General features: G+C 38.9%; 1 protein-coding gene across 2 annotated transcripts in view; it reads left to right on the forward strand.

The window, feature by feature from the left end:
- TENM1 (teneurin transmembrane protein 1) overlaps nt 1–20,520 on the forward strand; it is a 661,862-nt gene that overhangs the window by 532,814 nt on the left and 108,528 nt on the right. For both annotated transcript variants that reach the window (XM_036401914.1, XM_036401915.2), the window contains 5 exons: nt 647–846; nt 2,256–2,466; nt 5,865–5,966; nt 7,004–7,198; nt 10,100–10,300. In XM_036401914.1, the coding sequence (XP_036257807.1) occupies nt 647–846; nt 2,256–2,466; nt 5,865–5,966; nt 7,004–7,198; nt 10,100–10,300 (909 nt within the window). The remainder of the gene's footprint in view (nt 1–646; nt 847–2,255; nt 2,467–5,864; nt 5,967–7,003; nt 7,199–10,099; nt 10,301–20,520) is intronic.

The raw sequence follows: 20,520 nt of genomic DNA on the forward strand, positions 1-20,520 counted from the left end.
ATTTATTGTCCAGCATTATGAAATTATGCCAGTTTTATCGTCAGAGTGCCTTTGCCTGTCCTCATGCCCCTATTATGCTTTCATGAAGACCAAGCCAGAACAGATGTTCTTCACTTCTTCAGGACTGGATTAACACTACCATAATGAAACCATTAGGAATGGTGATCAATAGAAATCTGGGCCTTGGACAGGGGCTCTGAACTACCAGATTTGGTGGATTTTCTGTCCTCACTGGGGACCATTTGTGTAGCTTCTGCAATACCCCTTCAGGAGCAGTCTGAAATCTGTGCCAGAGGGAGAATTTCCACTGTCCTCACTCTGTGTATTCACAGTTAAATGTGTTTTGGTTGCATAGCTGATGGGCAAAGACCATGGTTTACACAGCAGCAGTTCTACCTTTTCATAATCAGTAAAGTGTTCATAATCAGCAAAAATCATGACAAAAAATATGCTGTGACACTTGTTGGAAATACGTTGTTCATGTTTGTTTATGTTTTCTGACTTGTTGAATAAAAAATGCAGCTATCAGTGTTAGAAGTTGATTTTTGTATATTCCAGTATATCTAAGGCAGGTTTATACCTTGTAACCTTGTCTCTTCACCCACTGTAAATACTCAACTGACTATGTTTGTTTCTGGAAAATCAGTGTTTCAGAAGGGCCGGGCCATAGACACGGGAGAAGTGGAGATTGGAGCACAGGTTATGCAGACCATCCCACCTGGTTTATTCTGGCGCTTCCAAATTACCATACATCACCCCGTGTACCTGAAATTCAACATTTCACTGGCAAAGGATTCCCTGCTGGGGATTTATGGCAGAAGAAACATCCCACCTACTCACACTCAGGTAATTGGAAATGATCCTGGTTGTATCACACTTATGTTTTCAATCAGCAGTGGACAGGAGTGTTCACAAGATGCTTTCAAAGCAGAGAGGGAGGGAAGGACTGGCTGTAACCAGTCTGGTTATCCTTTTCTTTTTACTGAGCTCTGGCAATATCTCAAACCATGCTCTCTCAGCACAGTGTCATAGCACGCAGGTCAGCAGCTGTGACCTCAGGGATGTGACTGTCTGGGAGGCTGAACAGGTACACAGTGTCCTGCTGCATAGATCCAGTGTCTTCTATGCAAGGGATGACATTCCAGTTCACTTGAAAATGCTTTAATTTTTATATGATTCCCTTAAAAGAAATAGATTGTACAGTCAGTCTAAAGAGTTAATAGAAAAGGAAAAAACTGTCTCTGGTTGCTAAGATCAAAATTATTTTTGAGTGCATACTCCTGGGGATTTTGCAAGAGAAAATCTAGCTAAGCAGTCACATGCAATATTGCCGGTCACATTCAACTTTTTTGTTTAGGCCTAATGTATTTGGCATATGAAGCTGTCATTTTTATGGATAGTAAATTTTCCATCTTTCTTTATAGCAGGATCACACTCCACAGAGTGTGATAAACATATGTGGAATCATGGAAAGATTGTCTATAATGGACCACTGGAGATCATCTACTCTAACCTCAAAAAATTTTTACTAGAGTTTTGATATTAGAAATACGCACTTTCAGCCGTCACTGACTTTAATTGAAGCTGGATCTTCCGTTGAGCTGACAATGAACATTACTGAAAATCAGAATGCCTAAAAAACCTGGAGAAATATATGTATTTCTTGAACAGGGATTCATAGAAATCTCTGGTGCTTTGAGGTTAACAGGCATTGAAGTTGTCAGCATCCACCTGGTATTAAGAACTTTCCTGTAAAAAATATATATACTTATTTGCATTACTAAAACTAAATATAAAGAAAAAGTATATTGAAGGTTTGATATCTGATAGTGATATCAAGGGGATTAAGGATTTAAAAATCTGATAAAGAACTAGAGGTTTTTAATCTGCTCTTGGCATTTGAGATGAATAGCTCCATAGCACAGGCGCTACACTTTGGGAATTTTGGAATTATTCCCATTGAAGAGATGTAATTTTTGGACTGAATCTGCTGTATCTAGTGTAGCAAGTCTGATTTTACCCTGCCATAGCAAACAGTTATACCAGTTTTGATGCCACATTTCTGAACTATGATAATGCTTTCTGTATGTAAACTTAAGCCAAATTGATTAGGTTATGCAATTGCTGTCTACATTGGTGAATACTTAGGCAATTCCTCTTAAGATTTCAACTGTTAATTCATGTTTGAAGGAGACATGCAGAGTAGATTCATGAATATTTGCTAGGTGGTTAATTTTTTCTCATTATTATTTCAGTTTGATTTTGTAAAACTGATGGATGGAAAACAGTTAATTAAACAGGAACCAAAAAACTCAGAGGAGCCTCAGCAAGCTCCCAGGAACCTGATCTTGACTTCACTGCAAGAGACAGGTTTCATCGAGTACATGGATCAAGGAGCTTGGCATATGGCATTCTACAATGATGGAAAGAAAGTAGAGCAAGTGTTTGTACTAACTACAGCTATTGGTAAGAAAAATCACTATATAATTATTATTATTATGATTATTACATTGCAAAGATGTATTTTATATATTCCAGCTCCTCTTAAGTATCCTCTTAAATATGTTTTATTTCAGCTTAGTTTAATTAACCTCAGTGGAGTAACAGCGTGTTAAGCCAATATTAGACAAATAGCAATATTTGTATATTACAGATGGATGTTACCAAATTAAGTGTGAAGTTTTCATGTGTTAAGATTTTTATATGATAGCTTAAATGCTTGAATGATTTCTGGTGTTATCTTTTTCCAAGTAAAAGAGATTATATCTGCCCTCTCTACTTATGTGGGCCATAAATCCTACAAAAATTATCCAAGCTTTAAGTCTTTATTTCCAGTATTTTAGTCAGCTGTAATTTAGAAAATCTTTTGCGGATTTGTTTGTGAGTGTTTTTTGATGGATGGATGCTGGTTTTTATGCAGTTACTCAAATGCACCATTTTGTTTGGAATACAGAGGACAAATACAGGAAGCAGTGTCCTGGTTGCACATGAGATTCTTCCTGCCTTTTTAACATGCATAGGTGGGCAAGTGTTTGCAGATGTAGGTGTTGTGAGTGAGCAGTCCTCACACATAGGGCTTTTTTGGAATTTAAATTTAGGTGAAGTGTTGTATTTATGACAGTCTCCGTTTGCTGCAAGACTTTAACCACTATACCCTTTAGTTAACCTGTTCTACCATATGTTGAGCAAGATGTCTTTACTAGTAATGGACGTGCCATCTGCTCTTCAGAGCAAGTGGATACTATTTTTACTGTGTGATAAACACCTTGCAGAGCAGGACAGTATGATTCAAATATCCAGATTCTGAAGGACTTGTGTAGAAGAAAAAAATTAGAAATTGAGGAAGAGTTGTATCGACTGGTCTCGTGTAAAATTTCATATTTGCTCTGTTCAAAAAAGTTGAGCTTCTACAAGAAAATATGCCATTATTCAATTTTATCTGAGAAAATAAGAGTCAAGCAATTTATGAAGCAACTTTGCAGATGCTCTACAAAGACCATAAAACCTGTCCAAACTCCAGCCCAGCCCAGTGTCAAATTCCTGATCCCTTGTTTATTTTTATTGTAAGACAGCAGGGTTTATACAGGAGGGTTTAAATAATATTTCATTTAGTAGTATAACTTCTACTCCTCCCCTTCCCCACACCCCCCACACCAAAAATGAAATTAATTGCCAGACTTTAATTCATGCTGCATGTGGTAAAAAAATTGTTGTTCCATCCCCTCTGTGGCCAATAAGCAGAAGAGACTATTAAAGGGGGAAGCTTGTGAGCCACAGTGCAGGCAGGAATCCTTGTGCTTCATCTTCAAAATGCCTGCAAGAAGATATTTTTGGGAAAAAGTCTGTTCGTGCTGCTGCAAGGCTCTACTGCTTGTACATTTGAGCATACTGCCAGAAATTGTGTTTGCATAACCTGCGTATCATCTTCTCCTGGTTTTCTGTGCATCATAACTTGATTGTTTCTTCTTTTCCACAAAAAAAAATTAATCTATATCCTTGATATATATATCTAGGATATATATATCAAGGATATCTATATCTAGAGGATATATATATATATATATATGTCCTTTATGTGCATCATAACTTGATTGTTTCTTCTTTTCCACAAAAAAAAAAAAAATCTATATCCTTGAGGCATTCTTCTTGTTCTTACCCAGACTGGTCTAGTCGTATTTGAGATCTCTGCCAACAAAGGAATCAGCCAGGACCAGCAGCCCTTAGAACAGAGCAAGAGCTTGGCTGGATCTCTGCCAAATGCTCCTGAGAACCAGCCATGCCCCTCATCAGCATCTGTCAGATTCTATTTCAAGATGCTCCATGTTAGTTATGTACAAAATTGATTTTTACTGAAATTCTGATCAGACTTTCCTGAGGAGGGTAAATTGCATGCAAAATGTGACATGCTTCAAGTACTTCTGTTAACTAAAGAAAGGGCAGCCCAAAGTGGGCATTGCACAGAGGGGAAGTAACCTCTCAAACCATTCATTCTTCACTTCACGTCAGTGTAGGGATCATTTGCCATGTGATTCTAGGAAAACTGAGAGAAGGCAGGCAAGTGCACACATAGAGCAATAAAAGAGTTGATAATGAACAGTAATATAACTATTATATAACTAATATAACCAAATTAGTAATGACCAGCATTTCTGAGAAAAAATCTTCATTCTATAAATGAGCTAGTTTTTAACTTTGAAACAGACATCTGTGTACAGGTTGTGGATATCTGGTGAATAGGTGCATATCAAATGTCTGTTCTTTGGTAAAAACTGATAGCCTGAAAAGAATGAATTCATATAACCATAGGAGCTTTCAAGAGGAGCTAATCCTTATCTGAGTGTCCATAATTATGATCAAAATATACTTATATCAGTTATTTTTATTAATTGTATGTCTGATTTTTCTTTTTTCTCCTCAAATATTTTGTGGGAAAGGTGTCAAGTTTCCCATTTTCCTATAGCCAGAGGTACTTTACCACGTCTCTTAGTGGATGTGGCTACTGGACAGTCCCAGCTCCCCTGGCTCCAGAGCCTCTCTCCCACCCAGCACCTGCCTGGGCTGCAGAGCCCCTCAGTCCTGGAGCTGGTCTGACAGTCACCTACTCCACACAGGACCATCTTAGCTTGAATTTACTTCATATTCTTTATGGAAAATCCATAGAAATCAGTGAATCCACTGTCGGAAATACATGTGTAAATTGGAGCCAGCTAATCTGTGTACAGATAGGGGCCTGTCCTCAGATGTGAGTTTAAGTGGCTTAATATCTAAAGCTGTGAGATAAAACATGGGCAAGTTTATGATCAGAACTGTAGGTGGGTGTTTTTCCCTTCAAACCTAGTTCTTAGTTCTTTATCACATTGAATTTCATCACTGTACAAAAGATTATTTTTTTGTTTATCTGATTGTATAGAAGTGGAAATCCTGCCCTTCTCTAAGGGATTCAATTCACATGGTTCAAATGAACACGATAGAAGGCAATTTACTCTATAAACAGGTTTCAAACAAATTACTTCAGCAAGAAAAGAAAGTGTTTAAGGTGGACATTTTTCAGCAAATACTCAGGTTCCTGCAGTGCTTTTAATGGTGGTAAATTTTACATGAACACTTAGTTTAAAAGCTTTTTGTTGTAATATAAATGATGCACCTGTTATCTCAAAGCTATCAAGAAAAAATCTAATAAATATTTGTAAGCTGCTTGAACAGGAGTTTTGTTTTATGCTCCCTATGAATGAAAATGGGCTTTTTACTGCTTCTGCACCTATTTGTATGTTACGATGTGTCCTGCAGAGTGAGGTGAAGATGCCATTCATTTCAAATTCAACCAATTTATGTTTTTCTTTGTGCACAATTGCCTGAATAAACAGAAATCCTGGATGACTGCTCTACTAATTGCAATGGGAATGGAGAATGTATCTCAGGCCACTGCCACTGCTTCCCAGGATTCCTTGGTCCTGATTGTGCAAAAGGTAATCTCATATTAACTGACCCATGGTGCATGACAGGGATCATGATTATGGTGTGTGACTGCTGGGCTTGCAAAGATTCAAAGTGATTAAAGGAGATTAAATTCCTTTTTCCAGCCAGATGGCAGATACAGTACAACACACATGTGGAAAGTTTCTTTATGCTGTACTTGAGTTAACACGGATCAACCACTTCTCCCTCCCTGACTTTCAAATTTAATAGGTTCCTCCATCCACCTTTGCATCCTGTCTGTAATTGTAAAATACATTTTTAATAGGTGGTTAGCATAGCATAATGTTTTCTGCTACTTAAAAGTGACAAACAGTTTCACTTTGGAGAAAACATAAGTAAATCAAATGCTTCTGTAGTCTTAACTTGAATAGGGTGCAAATAAGAAACCTAAAGCAGCTTAGAGACAGTTTTCCAGCATTAAGGCAAAAAAGCATGTTAAGTGAGCTTACTTCTGTTTCAGATATTTCTGTCAGTATTATCCATTATCCGCTGCATGTGATGTCCAGAAGTTCTCATGATTTCTCAATGTCTCCTCAAATGTAGGGTTTATATTTTTAAGACTCGGTTGGCTCAGAAATTGATACTGGATTGTAAAAGTAAGCTTCCACATTGCTGGTTTACATACAGATCAGCAATGGCTACAATTTCAATGATACTAAGGCTTCCTAGAAGAAAAAGGCAAGATCTTGCTTCACTTCACAGGAAATAAATATTAATCTTACTGAAAATCAGGCACCCTTGCAAATTTTCTGCAGAGGCCAGTCAAGGGGAGAGTTGGTTTTATCTTTTAAGATATCCCATTTCTGGTCAAAATGAAGGTATACAAGAGAGGCAGACTGAGGAGACAAGGACATTGTATTACTGCTGCACTGCCTAGTTCAAAGATTTCATTCTGTGACAACCCTTGAACCAAATGAAGAATTGAGGAGCTGGAGTGGAAAAGTAATTTTACAGAACGATAAATGCAATAAATGTTAATCTATGTAAGTATGTAAATACATTAAAAAGGTCAAACTGCCTTCTTCAGATTCCTGTCCAGTGCTATGCAGTGGAAATGGAGAATATGAGAAAGGTCACTGTGTGTGTCGAAATGGCTGGAAAGGTCCAGAGTGTGATGTTCCAGAAGAGCAGTGTATTGATCCAACCTGCTTTGGCCATGGTACCTGCATCATGGGCGTTTGCATCTGTGTCCCTGGATACAAAGGAGAGATTTGTGAGGAAGGTTTGTGAAATTTCCTTCTCTGTAGTCAGGGGGGTTTGATTTTTGTCTTTAATTTCCGCCTGGTTTGAGGTAGTTAAAACATGGATGTGATCAGTTTTCTGTGAAGCAGAACTATTTTTGCTCAAACCTACCTTTACCATCTCACAGAAAGTAATGTTAAATAGAAGTTTCTCAAAGGTAAAGGTATTCGTGTCCTGGTAACAGTCCTGTGAACTGATGACATTAAGTTCACATTTTTAATTGAAAAGATAAAATTATTTCTTTTTATTTGGCCAAAAGCTCAGGGTAAGGCAGTCAGAAGATCGTTTAAACAAAACAAGATGTGTTAGTTCTCCAAAGCAATCAGGCAACTGTAATCAGCTTTTCCCTTTTTCATTCTGTTACATCTTAGATTGTTCTGACAATATAAAGCTGAAAGGGCAGCAAACAGGTTAGTTTACCAGAACATATTGTGTAATTCTATTGTCATATGTCATTTTTACTGGGAGCCTTTGCTCACAGCATTAAACTGGCATCCTTTAAGGCTTGGCTAACAAAAAGTGGGAAATTCTGTGAGAAGAAGGTATTGTGTTTTTGCTGGTTATGGTACTGATGTGTCTCTACCCTCATCTATAAACAGAAGCAGTTGTTGTTTCCCTCAGCATGTCTGAGATTGCTCATCAGCTTTGACTTTTTTCCCTTGTGTATAGCCTCAGAAAGCAGAAGTCTTCCTCTTGCTTTCCCTGATTTGATGATTTTTCACTAGTCCCCTTAGCCTGGAGCTTCTGACAGCATACTTTGTGTGTCCTGCTATAGAGATTTTCAGTAATTCTTTTGAGTAGCACACACTGGAGGCTTTTTATGTTGCTTGAATTCTCTAGTCAGAAAAATGTCCAGGATGAATTTGATAGATTTGACATACCTGGAATGGTTTTTAAAGGGAGGATCAAGAAAATGCTTCTGACATAGTCAATTGTTGGTAGTTTCAGAAACCAAGAAAACCCAAATGGGAAAAAGCAAGTAATACACAGATTTCCTCAGTGAGGCCATGATGCTGAGCAAGCCTGTGGCTGGTGAGAGGCTGACTGCTGTTTTTAGTTGCTTTGTTTCTTGCCATAATGAGATCCTGCAAAATGGTTAGGGGAAAAACTGACATAAATGTACTCAGACAGCTATTGAAACTGAGACTGGGAAAACATTAGATTTTTACAGTAAGAAACTTATTTAAATTATAAAATAAGGTGTAATTATGTAGAAATACTGAAATATGGTGGATGAAACAAACCTGTGTAACCAAGTATGGTGGGGTTTTATTGTAACAGTGTGTCCTTGATATGACTGTTCAGTTTGTATTGTAAAACATAGCTTGTGCAGTAGTTAAGGAATTCTGTAAGGAATTAAGATTATTTTATTATATGTAAACAAGATTTAGTCTTATAGCAGTGCTGTTAACAGACACAGCAACAGATGTACTATCCAGGGAGCACCAGTAACTCCATGTATTCATTGCTCTGGGGGTCCCTTGAATTTGTCCTGCCAGATTATCATTCCTAAAATGGAGTCATTCTATTAATTTTAAAATATCAGCAAAATAAAGAGCTGTCTCAGGATGAGGGAAAATTGCTGTGTATTTTTGTCCTATGCTTAGCAAGATGTGCATTGTCCAGAAACACTTGATTCCCTCTCTCAGATTACACTGTGCACAAGCCTGGAAGACTTAAAAAGGTACAGAATAAATCCTGAAACAAAATGTTGAATTGGTGGCAAAGCAGTTCAAAAGATAAAGCTGTACTTCTTTATTTTTAGATTGAAATGTCCTATAAACTGGAGGCCATTAATTTCTATGTCTGAAGTATTTAGCCTTCCCTTCCTGGAGCAGAAAACATCTTTTCATTCCTGTAACACAGGATACTGTTGTTAAGTTTACAGTTTAATTATTAAAACAGTACTTGTGCTGATACTTGAGAAACACCTAGCAGAACTTTCACAGTGTCTCTTTAACATCAGTCTGAAGCACAGTATAACATCAATGGGCTTCTGGCTAATTGTTTCCCATATTCAGACCCCACAGATCCTTCAGCTCCACAGTCTTCCTGCAGCCTCCAGGGAAGGCTGGCTGCTTCCTGCTTAAAACCTGTCTTGTTAAAGCAGTGCTGGGGCTTTGTGAAAGAATATGCTGCTCATACAGCACTAACCAGCTGATTTAAATTCTCTACAGAGCTCCTGAATTTTTCACTAGGAATAGTTTAATCCAAATTGAGAACAAATTTAGTTCTTTGTTTGCAAATTGTTCATCAGTACATTATGACTTTTATGAAGCTGTTCATTACCTGCAATTGCCCAGCACATATTTTTTATGTGTATGGGAATTTTTTTTTTACAGCAAGCACTGAGTCAGAGATTCACTACTCAATCTTAGCGGATAACCTTTTTTTTTGTAGCAGATTTTCAGCTGTAGAGATAGCTTTTCACAGGCAGGTGAAAGAATAAATCTTTCTTTTCCCAGATGTAAATAAAACACAGTGCACTAATACCCAAATGGAAATACAAAGCACAATTACAGAATTAACTATTAATTGCTCCAGCTGTTTCCCAGCCCTACTACTGAAGCACAGACCTCCCCAACTTAGACCACTAGATCTGTCCTGGGAATCTGTGTTTTAAAAATAAGACAAAATCCACAACAAGAGATTCATCTGGCCTCTAACAGTCTATGTGCTTGCTTTTTCCCTTGTTTTTTACTTATACTTCTGCACAGATGTTAACAGACTCTTTTTCCCTTGTGTTTCCTAACATTGTTTCAGTTGAGTATTTGCACCAAAAAAATCATCAAATTAATCTAAATCCCTGTTGTATTTCACTAGTAAATAACTGTAAAGGTGTGAGTTTCGTGCTCTAAGTTGTATTCTCCCTGCTTTCCAGAGGACTGCCTGGACCCCATGTGCTCTGGGCACGGCGTGTGCGTGCAAGGGGAATGCCACTGCTCCACGGGCTGGGGCGGGGTCAACTGCGAGACTGCGCTGCCCGTGTGCCAGGAGCAGTGCTCAGGCCATGGCACCTTCCTGCTGGACACAGGACTCTGCAGCTGTGAGCCACAGTGGACAGGACCAGACTGCTCCACAGGTATGATGAGACTTGGCTGTATCAGCATTGCCTGCGCTTTCTGCTGGAGGCATGAAAGAAAGTAGTTGCTGTTGCTGTGCTAATAGGAATTTAAAAAACCAAGATAGGGATGAGCCATGAGTACTGTGGCATGGCACTTCATGGCTGTCAGCAACTGGCTTTCAGTTGCCAAGGATAAGAAATGTATTTTCTCTGTGACAAAAATGTTTCTGTCTGGTGGCGTGACACTGAGAACAGTAGTCCTGCAAGAGGGCAGATGCCTCGTGGCATGCACTGGGGGCAAATGTGACTCTCACCTGAGCTGCTGAGCACCTGTCAGGCTCATGCAATCAGGGAATCCACAGTTCCAAGAGAGATGGGGAAGATGTTTAAAAAAATTCCAAACACAATGACTGATGAGTAAGAAAGCTCTGTCAAGAAAAAAATCTTTAAACAAAAAAGACCATAATTCTCTCACGCTGGGATAAAAACTCTCTTCCTCCTCAAAGGACCATCGAGGTTTGATCCCCCTAAACTGGATTAAGATTAAGAGTTGAAATAGATTTCCTACATACGTTATACATTTACATTTCGTTTTTCTGAAATAAATGCACTCTGCACATTTTGCTCTGTAATGGAGCATGTCATTACCAGTGTATGTACTACTATTTTTCCCCTATAGAGCCCACAGAGCCAGAATCTCAGATGATAAGTAGCACATCCCAGTAGAGAATAGATGCAAGTGACAGATCTGCTGAATACTGTGGAATACAGCCAGTGGTCCAAGTCACCAATTTTTCTTAGAAATCATCATTCAGAAGAGCACTTGGAACAGTATAAATTTCTGCAGAGCTCTTCAAAGTGTGTGATTATGGTCTGTAAGTAGGGACTTATAAAATGCTCCTCTACATGATGAATTTTTAAGCAACAAAATATTGACCTGCTAATAATTTTCAGTGTTTGTTACAAGGACCTTGCATTCATTCTACACTCCCAAATTAATGCGTGCAATTTCAGTCTGACACTGTCAGATATGGCACCTGCTTTGATAAGAATTGACTTTTTATTGGTTTTCAGCAAAAGCCTAGTTGCTTGCATTTTTATCCTGTATTTTATTACATATTAAAAATACTCTCTGAAGCTTAGTATTATAGTAATATTTCCACTGATGAAGCAAATAATTAAGAGAGGTATCTACTAATTTTTTACTCAAAAATATTGCAAACTAATTATGTTTTAATAAAATGTTATTGTAGCTCAAAAAGCAATGTTAGTCTCAGATGGGTCTGTTGTGTCAGCTGCATGGGGCAGTTAGATATTAATTAAGGAATCAAAAGGCTAATAAATAACCTCCAGTGCTGTTTTGATCAGTTTTGGAAGGAAACCTCTTTACCTCAATCAGTAGAGAAAATACCTCTCTTCACCCCTAGTGTATCCTGAGTTATCAAAGGATGCTTTTCCAACTACCAACAGGCAGTATAGCCAGATGCTTCAGACTTCTCCTTTCAAATATGTTTCTTCTTAGGTGTTAGACTAGATTAAGGATGCTCTTGGCAATATGCTGAGTGTTAGACTGAAGTATAGATGTTCATTTGTGCCTGAGATGCTCTTCCTAGGATCAGTGATTGCTGTACATGTTGAAAATAAAACTTGATTTTAGTGAGTAAGGAAAACACCAAATGAATTTAGTAAGGAAACATAAGAAGAGTAACAAGGTCACAATAAAGGAGTTGTCACATGTGAATGGAGAAAGTTATGAGGTTCTGTGCAATGAAGAGGATGAAATGGTAAAGGCACAGACTGCTTGTCTGGAGTCAGCCAACAGCAGAGCTTTGCAGCTGAGAAGCCAGCAGTCTCTCAGCCTGCCTCAAACTCTTGCAGCTTTGCTGTCTCTGTACCACATCATTCTCAGTGCTGTGAAAAGTTGCCTTTCTGTAGCACCTTGAAGAATATAGGGTCTTGCCTTGAGGATTTCTGTGTTCCGCAGCAAATTGCAAATACTTTCAAAACACAGGGATACATTATATTTAGTTTTATGATATTTTTAAAATAGAAATTAGTATATCTTGGCAGACTTAAAAAGGCAGAAATAGCAAAGGTTCTAGAATGTTTTTGAATATATTGGTCCCAATACAGTGTGGCCCAACCTGAAGAAGGATGAGCCAACTCTATGATACCTTCCCCTATCTACCCATCTCTAGCTCTTCAAACAATATAAACTTTAAAAGTGGCAGACTGGGGAAAGACAAGAATCAGTATGGGTGGAAGGAGATGAAAGTAACTGTGATCTGTGCATATCCTTAAGAATTGCCAATGTTTGGAGGCCCAGCCTGAGCTCTGGAATCATTCATGGATTTTTTTGAGGCTGGAAAAGACCATGTTGTTCATGTTGTTTGATTTTCTGTGTTACCAAAAAATAACAGTCATCCTTCAGTTTTTGCTTGACACTCATAGTTTCCGTTTAGTTTTTTGAAAGTGAAGCTTCACACAGAGACAGAAAATGAAGGGTAATCTACCATTTCCTAGATAAATTGTTTCAATTGTATCTGGCCCTCTCTGCTAAGAAGTGCACCTTCCACTCCTAGTTTGAATAGGTGCTAAGTCTTGCAATCATATTTCTTTCTGTGAGGTGAAAGACTGGCAAATTATTTGAAGTCCTTTCCAGTGTCCAGCCTGATCTCTGCTCTGACCTGTGTACTGGCACAACCCAATATCACTGCACCACCTCCAGATACTTCTTCGATTTTAAAGTTATTGCCACACAATTTCCCATCCCTTGGGGGCCAGAAAATCCTCTTGCAGAACTCCAAAGCAGCTGTCAGGATATGCTTTCATTGTGTTTAAATTGGTTCTCAATAAAAGCAGTTCAATATGGCTTGAAAGTTGTTCTGACACTTAGTATTGCTAATCCTATACTACTTGTAGGACACAGGCTGCATTTTTGTTCAGCTCTGTTAAGATCCATCCTCTCAATATCCTTGGCTGGATATCTGTTTCAGATATATTTGGCTTCTTTCCACCCTACGATATTGAACTTCCATGAGAAGTCATTTTCACTTGTTAGCTCAGATTTCAATTTACCTCCCCCAGAGATGACGTGGTTTTTGTTTAAGCTTTGCCTTGCCCTTATGAGCATCTTTGTAAAGGCTCTTCCTATCAGCTAACTAGAAACACACAGGTAATATGCCTCTGAGTCTTCTGCTTTCTTTAGGCAGCATCAACTGAACTTCACTCTGGAAGGATTCTGGCAGATTTTTAGCTACACCAATCAAAACAACATTGTTGTGTCTTTTTGACAGCCATATGTGATCAGGAGAAGAAATTTTAAAAGTACCTTCTGTCTGTCTTTGGTTTATTATACGGACAAGATCAAAGTGTTCTATGTGGATATATACTGATATGTATTTACCATGAGGGAGATGGATTAGTCTATTGTGCCAATTTGCCAACTGGCCTTAATGCTGAAGGTCAAAAACAAGCTGTGGCTTTCACTGCTTCAAAATTATATCAGTGTCAGAAATTTGTAGAGAAACCATGCAGAGTTATTCCAGCAAAGTTCTTTCAAGTGCTGTACCTGGGACACAGTTTATAATTCCAGTTGCAAGGATCCCAAGCCTGCAGTCATTATTCAAGTAATATGGTTGATTCTTCCATTCCTACTGGCCCTGGGCAGATGCTGCTTGCTGCCTTTACCTGTGGTGTGGTCCATGCTGAAATACACAGAGATCCAGCATCTTCTTCTACAGGAACTTTATTTTTTTTGGTTGTTTTACTTGCTGTACCTTGAACAGTCATCTGTCCTGCTTTCTGCAGGACTGTGCAAGGATTAAGGGGAGTTAGGTGCATTTTGCCTGAAGAGAGGCACAGGCATCAGGCTCAAGCCAAGCTGATATCAGGCAGTGATCCACAGACATCTCTGAGAAGAGCTGTCTTTCACCATTTTGATTCTCAAAGTGTTTCCAAGGCAAAAAGAAACAGCACCAGCTCTGTTACAGCTCTACATTATCCAAGATGTTCCCAACAGTAACATCAACTATAGAGCAAACATGTCATCTTCAAACATTGAAATGGCTTTAGCTCATGCTAAAAAAAAGGTGTGATTTCATCTCTAATAATTAGCCTGTGAAAAAACAAATGTTTCTCTGATATAAAGCACTGAAAATTAAAAATCCATTATAATGCTCACAACACAGATGAACACATTCTCTTTTGGAATTATTTCGTTGCTATCTTGTTTGTCACTTTGCCCATTTAATTTTAGGGTTTTTCCCTAGTTTGGTCATCCTTTGGCAAGTCACACCAAAGTGCTTGAAGACGTTCAGCCATTACCAATTTAGCCATCTGACAGTAGATGTGCCCAAGAGAAATGCACAAGAGGCTGAGTTCCATTTCTCATTTAGTCTTCCCCTGCCTCTACGAGATGTGGAGAACAGAAATTTCATACTTTGTTCCAAGTCAGACTGATTATATGTTTTGTGAAAGTCACCTGGACTGAAAAAGGTCATCCTTGGAGTATTTCAGAGTCTCAGTATTTTTATACCATGCTGAACCCTGTTATGATAGTTTGTGAAAATCCATTATCAGTGAGACCTTCAGCATACATCTCAGCTGACCTGGGCAGTAGGGGTGTGATCTACTGATAAATGACACAGTCAGTAGGATGGAAGACTGATATTGCACTATTTTAATATCACCAGGACTTCAGTATAGTCATCTTTCTACTTACTGTCTATGGATCTTTGTTGCTTTGTTTATAGGCTGTCACCCAAAATGCCTTGATGTTAATGAGTCATCTCCCCTTGAGGTGTCTAGGCAGTGCTTTTCAGAAAGAGAAAATCAAACACGTGGTGCTGACTGCTCCTGTCAGGTAGAAGGCAAGCTCTGGCTAATTGAAGGTGCAGCATCAACTGAACAAAAAAGCTCATCTTCTGTTCTCAGATTGACACCTTTAACATGGAGCCTTGAGATTAAGGGAGAGAAATCAAGAGAAAATGGATGACAGAGTTGTTCAGGGGGGCACAGCCTTGCATAAATTAGTGTAACTGCAGTGATACCAGCAGTGCAGTCTCAGTGTGTTTTAGGTGAGAATCCAGCCCTGAGTCACTAATTAATTGCAGCACTGTGCCTAAAATATTATAGACTGAGAAATCTGTGACAGAGCTGATGCCTCTGACATCCTGTCCTGCATTCATTTCTTTAGACTCTATTCAGACAAAGTAGGCCAGTTTCTGTCCCCTTACTCCAGGACATTTGTCATAATTCTGCTGAATCCATTTATATCACTGAAGCAACCTAATTATGATTGGGAAAAGAATACTGGCAGTTCTTAGTCACAAAAACATTCATCCTAAAATGATTATATGGAGATGGTATATATTTAGCATATCTATTTTTGGTTAAGCTCTCCTAGCAAGATTGGTGGTAATTTTACAAAGGGTAAAAATGAATCAGCAGCCTCTTCCTTCGATATCTTGTGAAGCAAAAAACGTCTTTAAAACTGAAGTGCTTTGAAAAATGCAAAATGCTGTAATTGTTGTAAATTGATATGTGCAGAGTGGAGTAATTTAAAAATCATTAGAAGTCTGCATTTTTTACAGTAAAGTACTTCAAAAAGAAATTAAGGCATAATACAGTATATTAATGTAGTTCAAGAAATCTCAAATAGGTTTCAAAATTAAACATCAAAAACTGCAGCTTGAAAAAATAATTAGGTGAACCCATTTCATCGTAATCAGAAACTCTTCAGGTTTAGGGAATTGCAGTGTATGGGTGTCAGTCGTTCTCATTTACCAAGGACACGGATGTTGGCTACAAAGAGCTTGCAGTAGTGAAAATAGCCTTGAAATTTCCTCAATACATGATGAAATGTCGTGCATTTTCTGTAGACTGCTCAGTTGCACATTGGTGCTGCCACTCTGCTCCCTATTTTAGACAAATCTCGAGAACTTTTTAATTATACTGGAAACGTCCTTCGCTGTTTTGTTCTTAAGAAATGATGGACTTGCTTAATTTCATCTAACTGTCCTCTTTCTGTAATTTGTGAGGAGCTTTGCCTGGTACTGCTCTGCTAATTAAAAGGATGATTGAAGTTCCCCTGCTGTACATTGTCTGACATTGTAGAAAGACTCTTCCCTACTACTGTATATTTCATTGAGGAGAAAAAACAATGTGTGACTAGTTTGATTTGTATCTCCTGTAGAGTTACAAGAGTTTGCAAAAACATATCTGGTGAGCAAGGTTTCTATTAAAAACATACTAGTTAAAGATTGGAACACTTAATATGTGTTGCTGCAGAATTTAAAACACGAGAAATTTAAGACAGTGAAGAAGCACTCTAATAAAAATTAATTATCCTTCATGTTTAAATCAGTCCTCAGGGAACCAAAAATACTTGATGTAGTAATTTATTGATTTAAGAAATAGGATAAGTCAAGGGTATGAGATATACAATGAGGAAACATGGGGTGGTTTTCAACTGATTGCTGCTTATTTTGCAGATATGCCAAAATTAATGGCCCTTTCCTTTCCTTTTTCTTCCTGAAAATTAAGTTTCTTAATCTATTGCTGTCTGCACCTCATTCAGCAATTTATGGAAATACTCCTCATTCCAATGTAAATGCAATTTAGTTAAGTCAGCTTTTGTAAATCCTAGTCTAATTCACAGCAAGCTATTACTTTTTCAACAGGGTGGAATCCACAGACCCAGTTTTGGATGCTTCTGTCTCAGAAACTCTTGGCTTACCCAGGAGGGAGGGACCCAAATTGCTCTGGTGATGGCAAAATGGCTCTGTTTATCCTCCACTCTGGAGGCTGACAGAGCCTTTCCTCTCTGTCTGCATGGCATTGTGCCTCTACAGGGGAGGGATGCTCCTTAGGATCCTTGGGCAGCACTGGTGCAAGGTCCTGCAGATTGCAAAAGTAGAGCTCTTAACATAAAGCTGCTATCATTATCTAGGAGCAAAACCTGGTAAATGGGATTTCAGTAGCAACTCAGGTGCTGAAGTGGTTCAAGGACCTTTGAATTAAGTAGGGTAAGCAAGGGGTTTAAGGGTGTATATTTATAGTTAAATGCCTGCATTCCTCTTTTACATCTCAGCCTTCTCACCTGCACAGAACTCAATGTACTGAACAGGGTTAAGAACCATGCTGAAACAACTGACGGGGTATAGGATGGAAAGGTCGTTCATGAGCAGTCTGTATTCAAGAAAATGTCAAGATGGATATTCTGACTTTGGAAGGCTTGTAGTCTAAAATAACCCTTTGTAAAAGAGGACTCTGAGGTAGAGGAGCTGTGGGAGAATTCTGTTGGTGGATGCTGCAGTGGAGGTGGAAAAGTAGCCCAGATGAACAGAACAGGAATGACATAGGAAAATCTTACATTTTTAATTTGCTAAGCTGAATCCAAAGATGAAACTCTCACAAATTATCCATACCACCATGGTTTAAAGGAGGGCTCTTGTGTTAGAGTGACCTTCTGTTTCCTCACAAATGAGAATTGTAAGAGCAAGGGTACAAAAGAGCAATAGAACTAGAGGTTTTGTCCTTCAGTGAATTTCAGAGCAACTATTGTGTAAAATGTGCTGCATCAGTCCCTAAAAGGCAGATATTTATAATATCTTTTGTTGTCATGGTAAGTGTTGTACAAAAATAGCTATCATTTCAAAATATTTATGCAGCAGAGTCTGTGAATTTTAACTTCCTCTGAAAATAGGCAATTGTTATTGGTAGAAGTCAAACCCATGAGAACTTCCCTACATAATGCATTTTTAAGGGTTTTGGTTGTGTGTATTGTTGCAAGGGTAATATCTGTAGACATGTAAGGGTCTCCCAGTCACTGCCCTCCTTAAGGACATTTGCGTAAATTGCGTAAATATGTTTAAAGAAAATTAAATTTATAATAATTATCTAAGAATATTTTAATGGCAACGGGGCAAAAACTCCTTGTGTATTGTAGCTACAGTGTACATTCAGGTATGTCATTCTTCAGGCCAGGAAGCCTTGGCTATTTTATAAAGACATTGTTAAAATAGTGTCTATCACCTTGGGGTCCAAAGTCATTTTCTGATGGAGTGCAGAGAGCTGATTGTTCACATGACACATGATTGTTCAGTTCCTGCTCTGGTCCCCCATATGCTGAATTCAAAAATGCCCTGAAAAAGGGTGGCCAGCCTGGTGGTGCCTCTGCCAGCTCTGAGGAGCTGGTACCAGGCTCCACAGAAAAAATGCAAGTCATGAGCTGCACCTTTGGTTTGGCAGCAGTCGGGCAGAGAGCAGCTGCCAGATGCATGCTGCTATTTCTGTTTGTGCTGCTGACACAGAGGAAGTTATGGTTTATTTACTGGGAGCTGCTTTGTGTCTGCACTCACCTGCCCAGGCTCAGCTGTGAGCCCAGGGACATTTGCTCCCTGCCTGTGGAGGGACACAGTGTTCGTAGGCAGATGCTGAGCGCTGTGGAACTTGTGCTGATTGAGGCTGTGTTCCTTGGTTTTGTGCAAGAGCTTGTTATGCCTCACTGCTGAGTTTGTCCAAGGAATTGTTTATTTGTGCTAAAATGGGAGGAAGCAAGGCCAGCTTCTTCATCTGCTTTTGCCTGTGAACTTGAGATGTTACTTAGAAGCTGGTAATGACTTTTGATTTCTCACAATAGTTTTTCTTGTCATACAGACTGATTGTTGGGAACACACAGAGCCTTATTTTAGTTGATTCACTCTTTCATTGAATCACAGAATGACTTGGGTTTAAAGGCACCCTCCAACTTCCCTGCTGTGAGCAGGGACATCTTCCACTAGATCAGGTTGCTCAGAGCCTCATCCAACCTGGCACAGAACACTTCCAGGGATGAGGCACCCACACTTCTCTGGACAACCTGTGTCTGTGACTCACCATCCCCAGAGTTAAAAATTTGTTCCTACCTAATCTAAACCTACTCTCTTTCAGTTTAAAGCCATTTCTCTGTGTCCTATCACTACATATGCCTTTGTCCACTGTTCCTCTCCCTCATCCTTGCTCCCTTCAGGTATTGGGAGGCCACAGTCAGGTCACCCTGAAGCTTCTCTTTTCCAGGCTTAACATGATTTCCATCTGTCCATGTAGACTGGCTCTTCAGTGTAAAAAATAAGATAAAAATCTCATCCTTTTAAAAGCATTCAGTCCCAGTGCATAGATGTGTGTTCTGCAGATCATTATCCCCTTTCCTTCTGAGTGCCAGCTCTGTGTCTGATTTGGGCAGCAATGGCATCTCTGTCACTTTTGGGCTGCAATTGCTTTTACACAGCTGAATCTGAATAGCTGTTCCTCTTATACCTTGAGAAGTATTGCCAATTTCAGCATATTTAGCTCTTTCAAATAGGATAAGTAAAATATATCTTCATTACTAAAGTCAGCAAGTACATCCAACATGCAGAGCACAGACCAGCACAATTTTTGGGAGTGGACCCATATCCAAAGGTCATCCTGTAAGCCAGTGAATTAAAGATGGTTCCTATTTGTCGCAAATAATGCTTAAATAAACATTACTTCTTTACTGGATATCACTAATCAAACTTAGTAATTGAATAATTGTGGAAAGCTTTGTATTCTCAGCAGAGCCTGAATCAGTGTTAACAATCATTGTTCTGTGTACCACAGAAGATTTATTGCTTATATAGACATATCCTGATCCCCTCAGACAATCTGGTGAACTTTTGCTGAAAATAGGTGTCTCAAAACCTTTATTTTCTTTTGATGCTGTATTAGTTCAGGCTGTACCTGTGAGACAGCTACAGTGTATGAACCTACTGAGCCATCTCTTTGCCTATTTCCCTTTTCCCCACAAAGCCATGATTGTTCTCCATGTTCCTCGTGGTTATCACAGGCCTCATGCCTTCCCTGATTCTTGTGGTCTATCACTTGCTCAACACATTTCCCATTTTTCCTGCACAACTGGCTTTTCAGTCCAAGGAGCTGTGAATTGCATTTCCCCTTGTGAGTGAGCACAAAGGCATTGCTTTCATCTCGCTCATCACAGCTCATGACAGATTGTTCTGGACTGCTTTCATACCAGTCTCCTGATCAAACAAAATATCCAACAAGGTAGACGTTGCACAGCACTTCCTCTTGTGTTTCTTGGGGTGTTGCAGAGAATTTCAGAGCTTGTTAATCAGAGTGTAAGTCTCCAGTGATGAGTGACATCTCACTGCTGTGCTACAAGTACAACTTGAAATGAAACAGTGAAGACAAATTATAAAACAGGACCAAATTTG

Source organism: Molothrus ater, chromosome 14 (assembly GCF_012460135.2).
Source record: "Molothrus ater isolate BHLD 08-10-18 breed brown headed cowbird chromosome 14, BPBGC_Mater_1.1, whole genome shotgun sequence".
NCBI classification, from domain to species: domain Eukaryota; kingdom Metazoa; phylum Chordata; class Aves; order Passeriformes; family Icteridae; genus Molothrus; species Molothrus ater.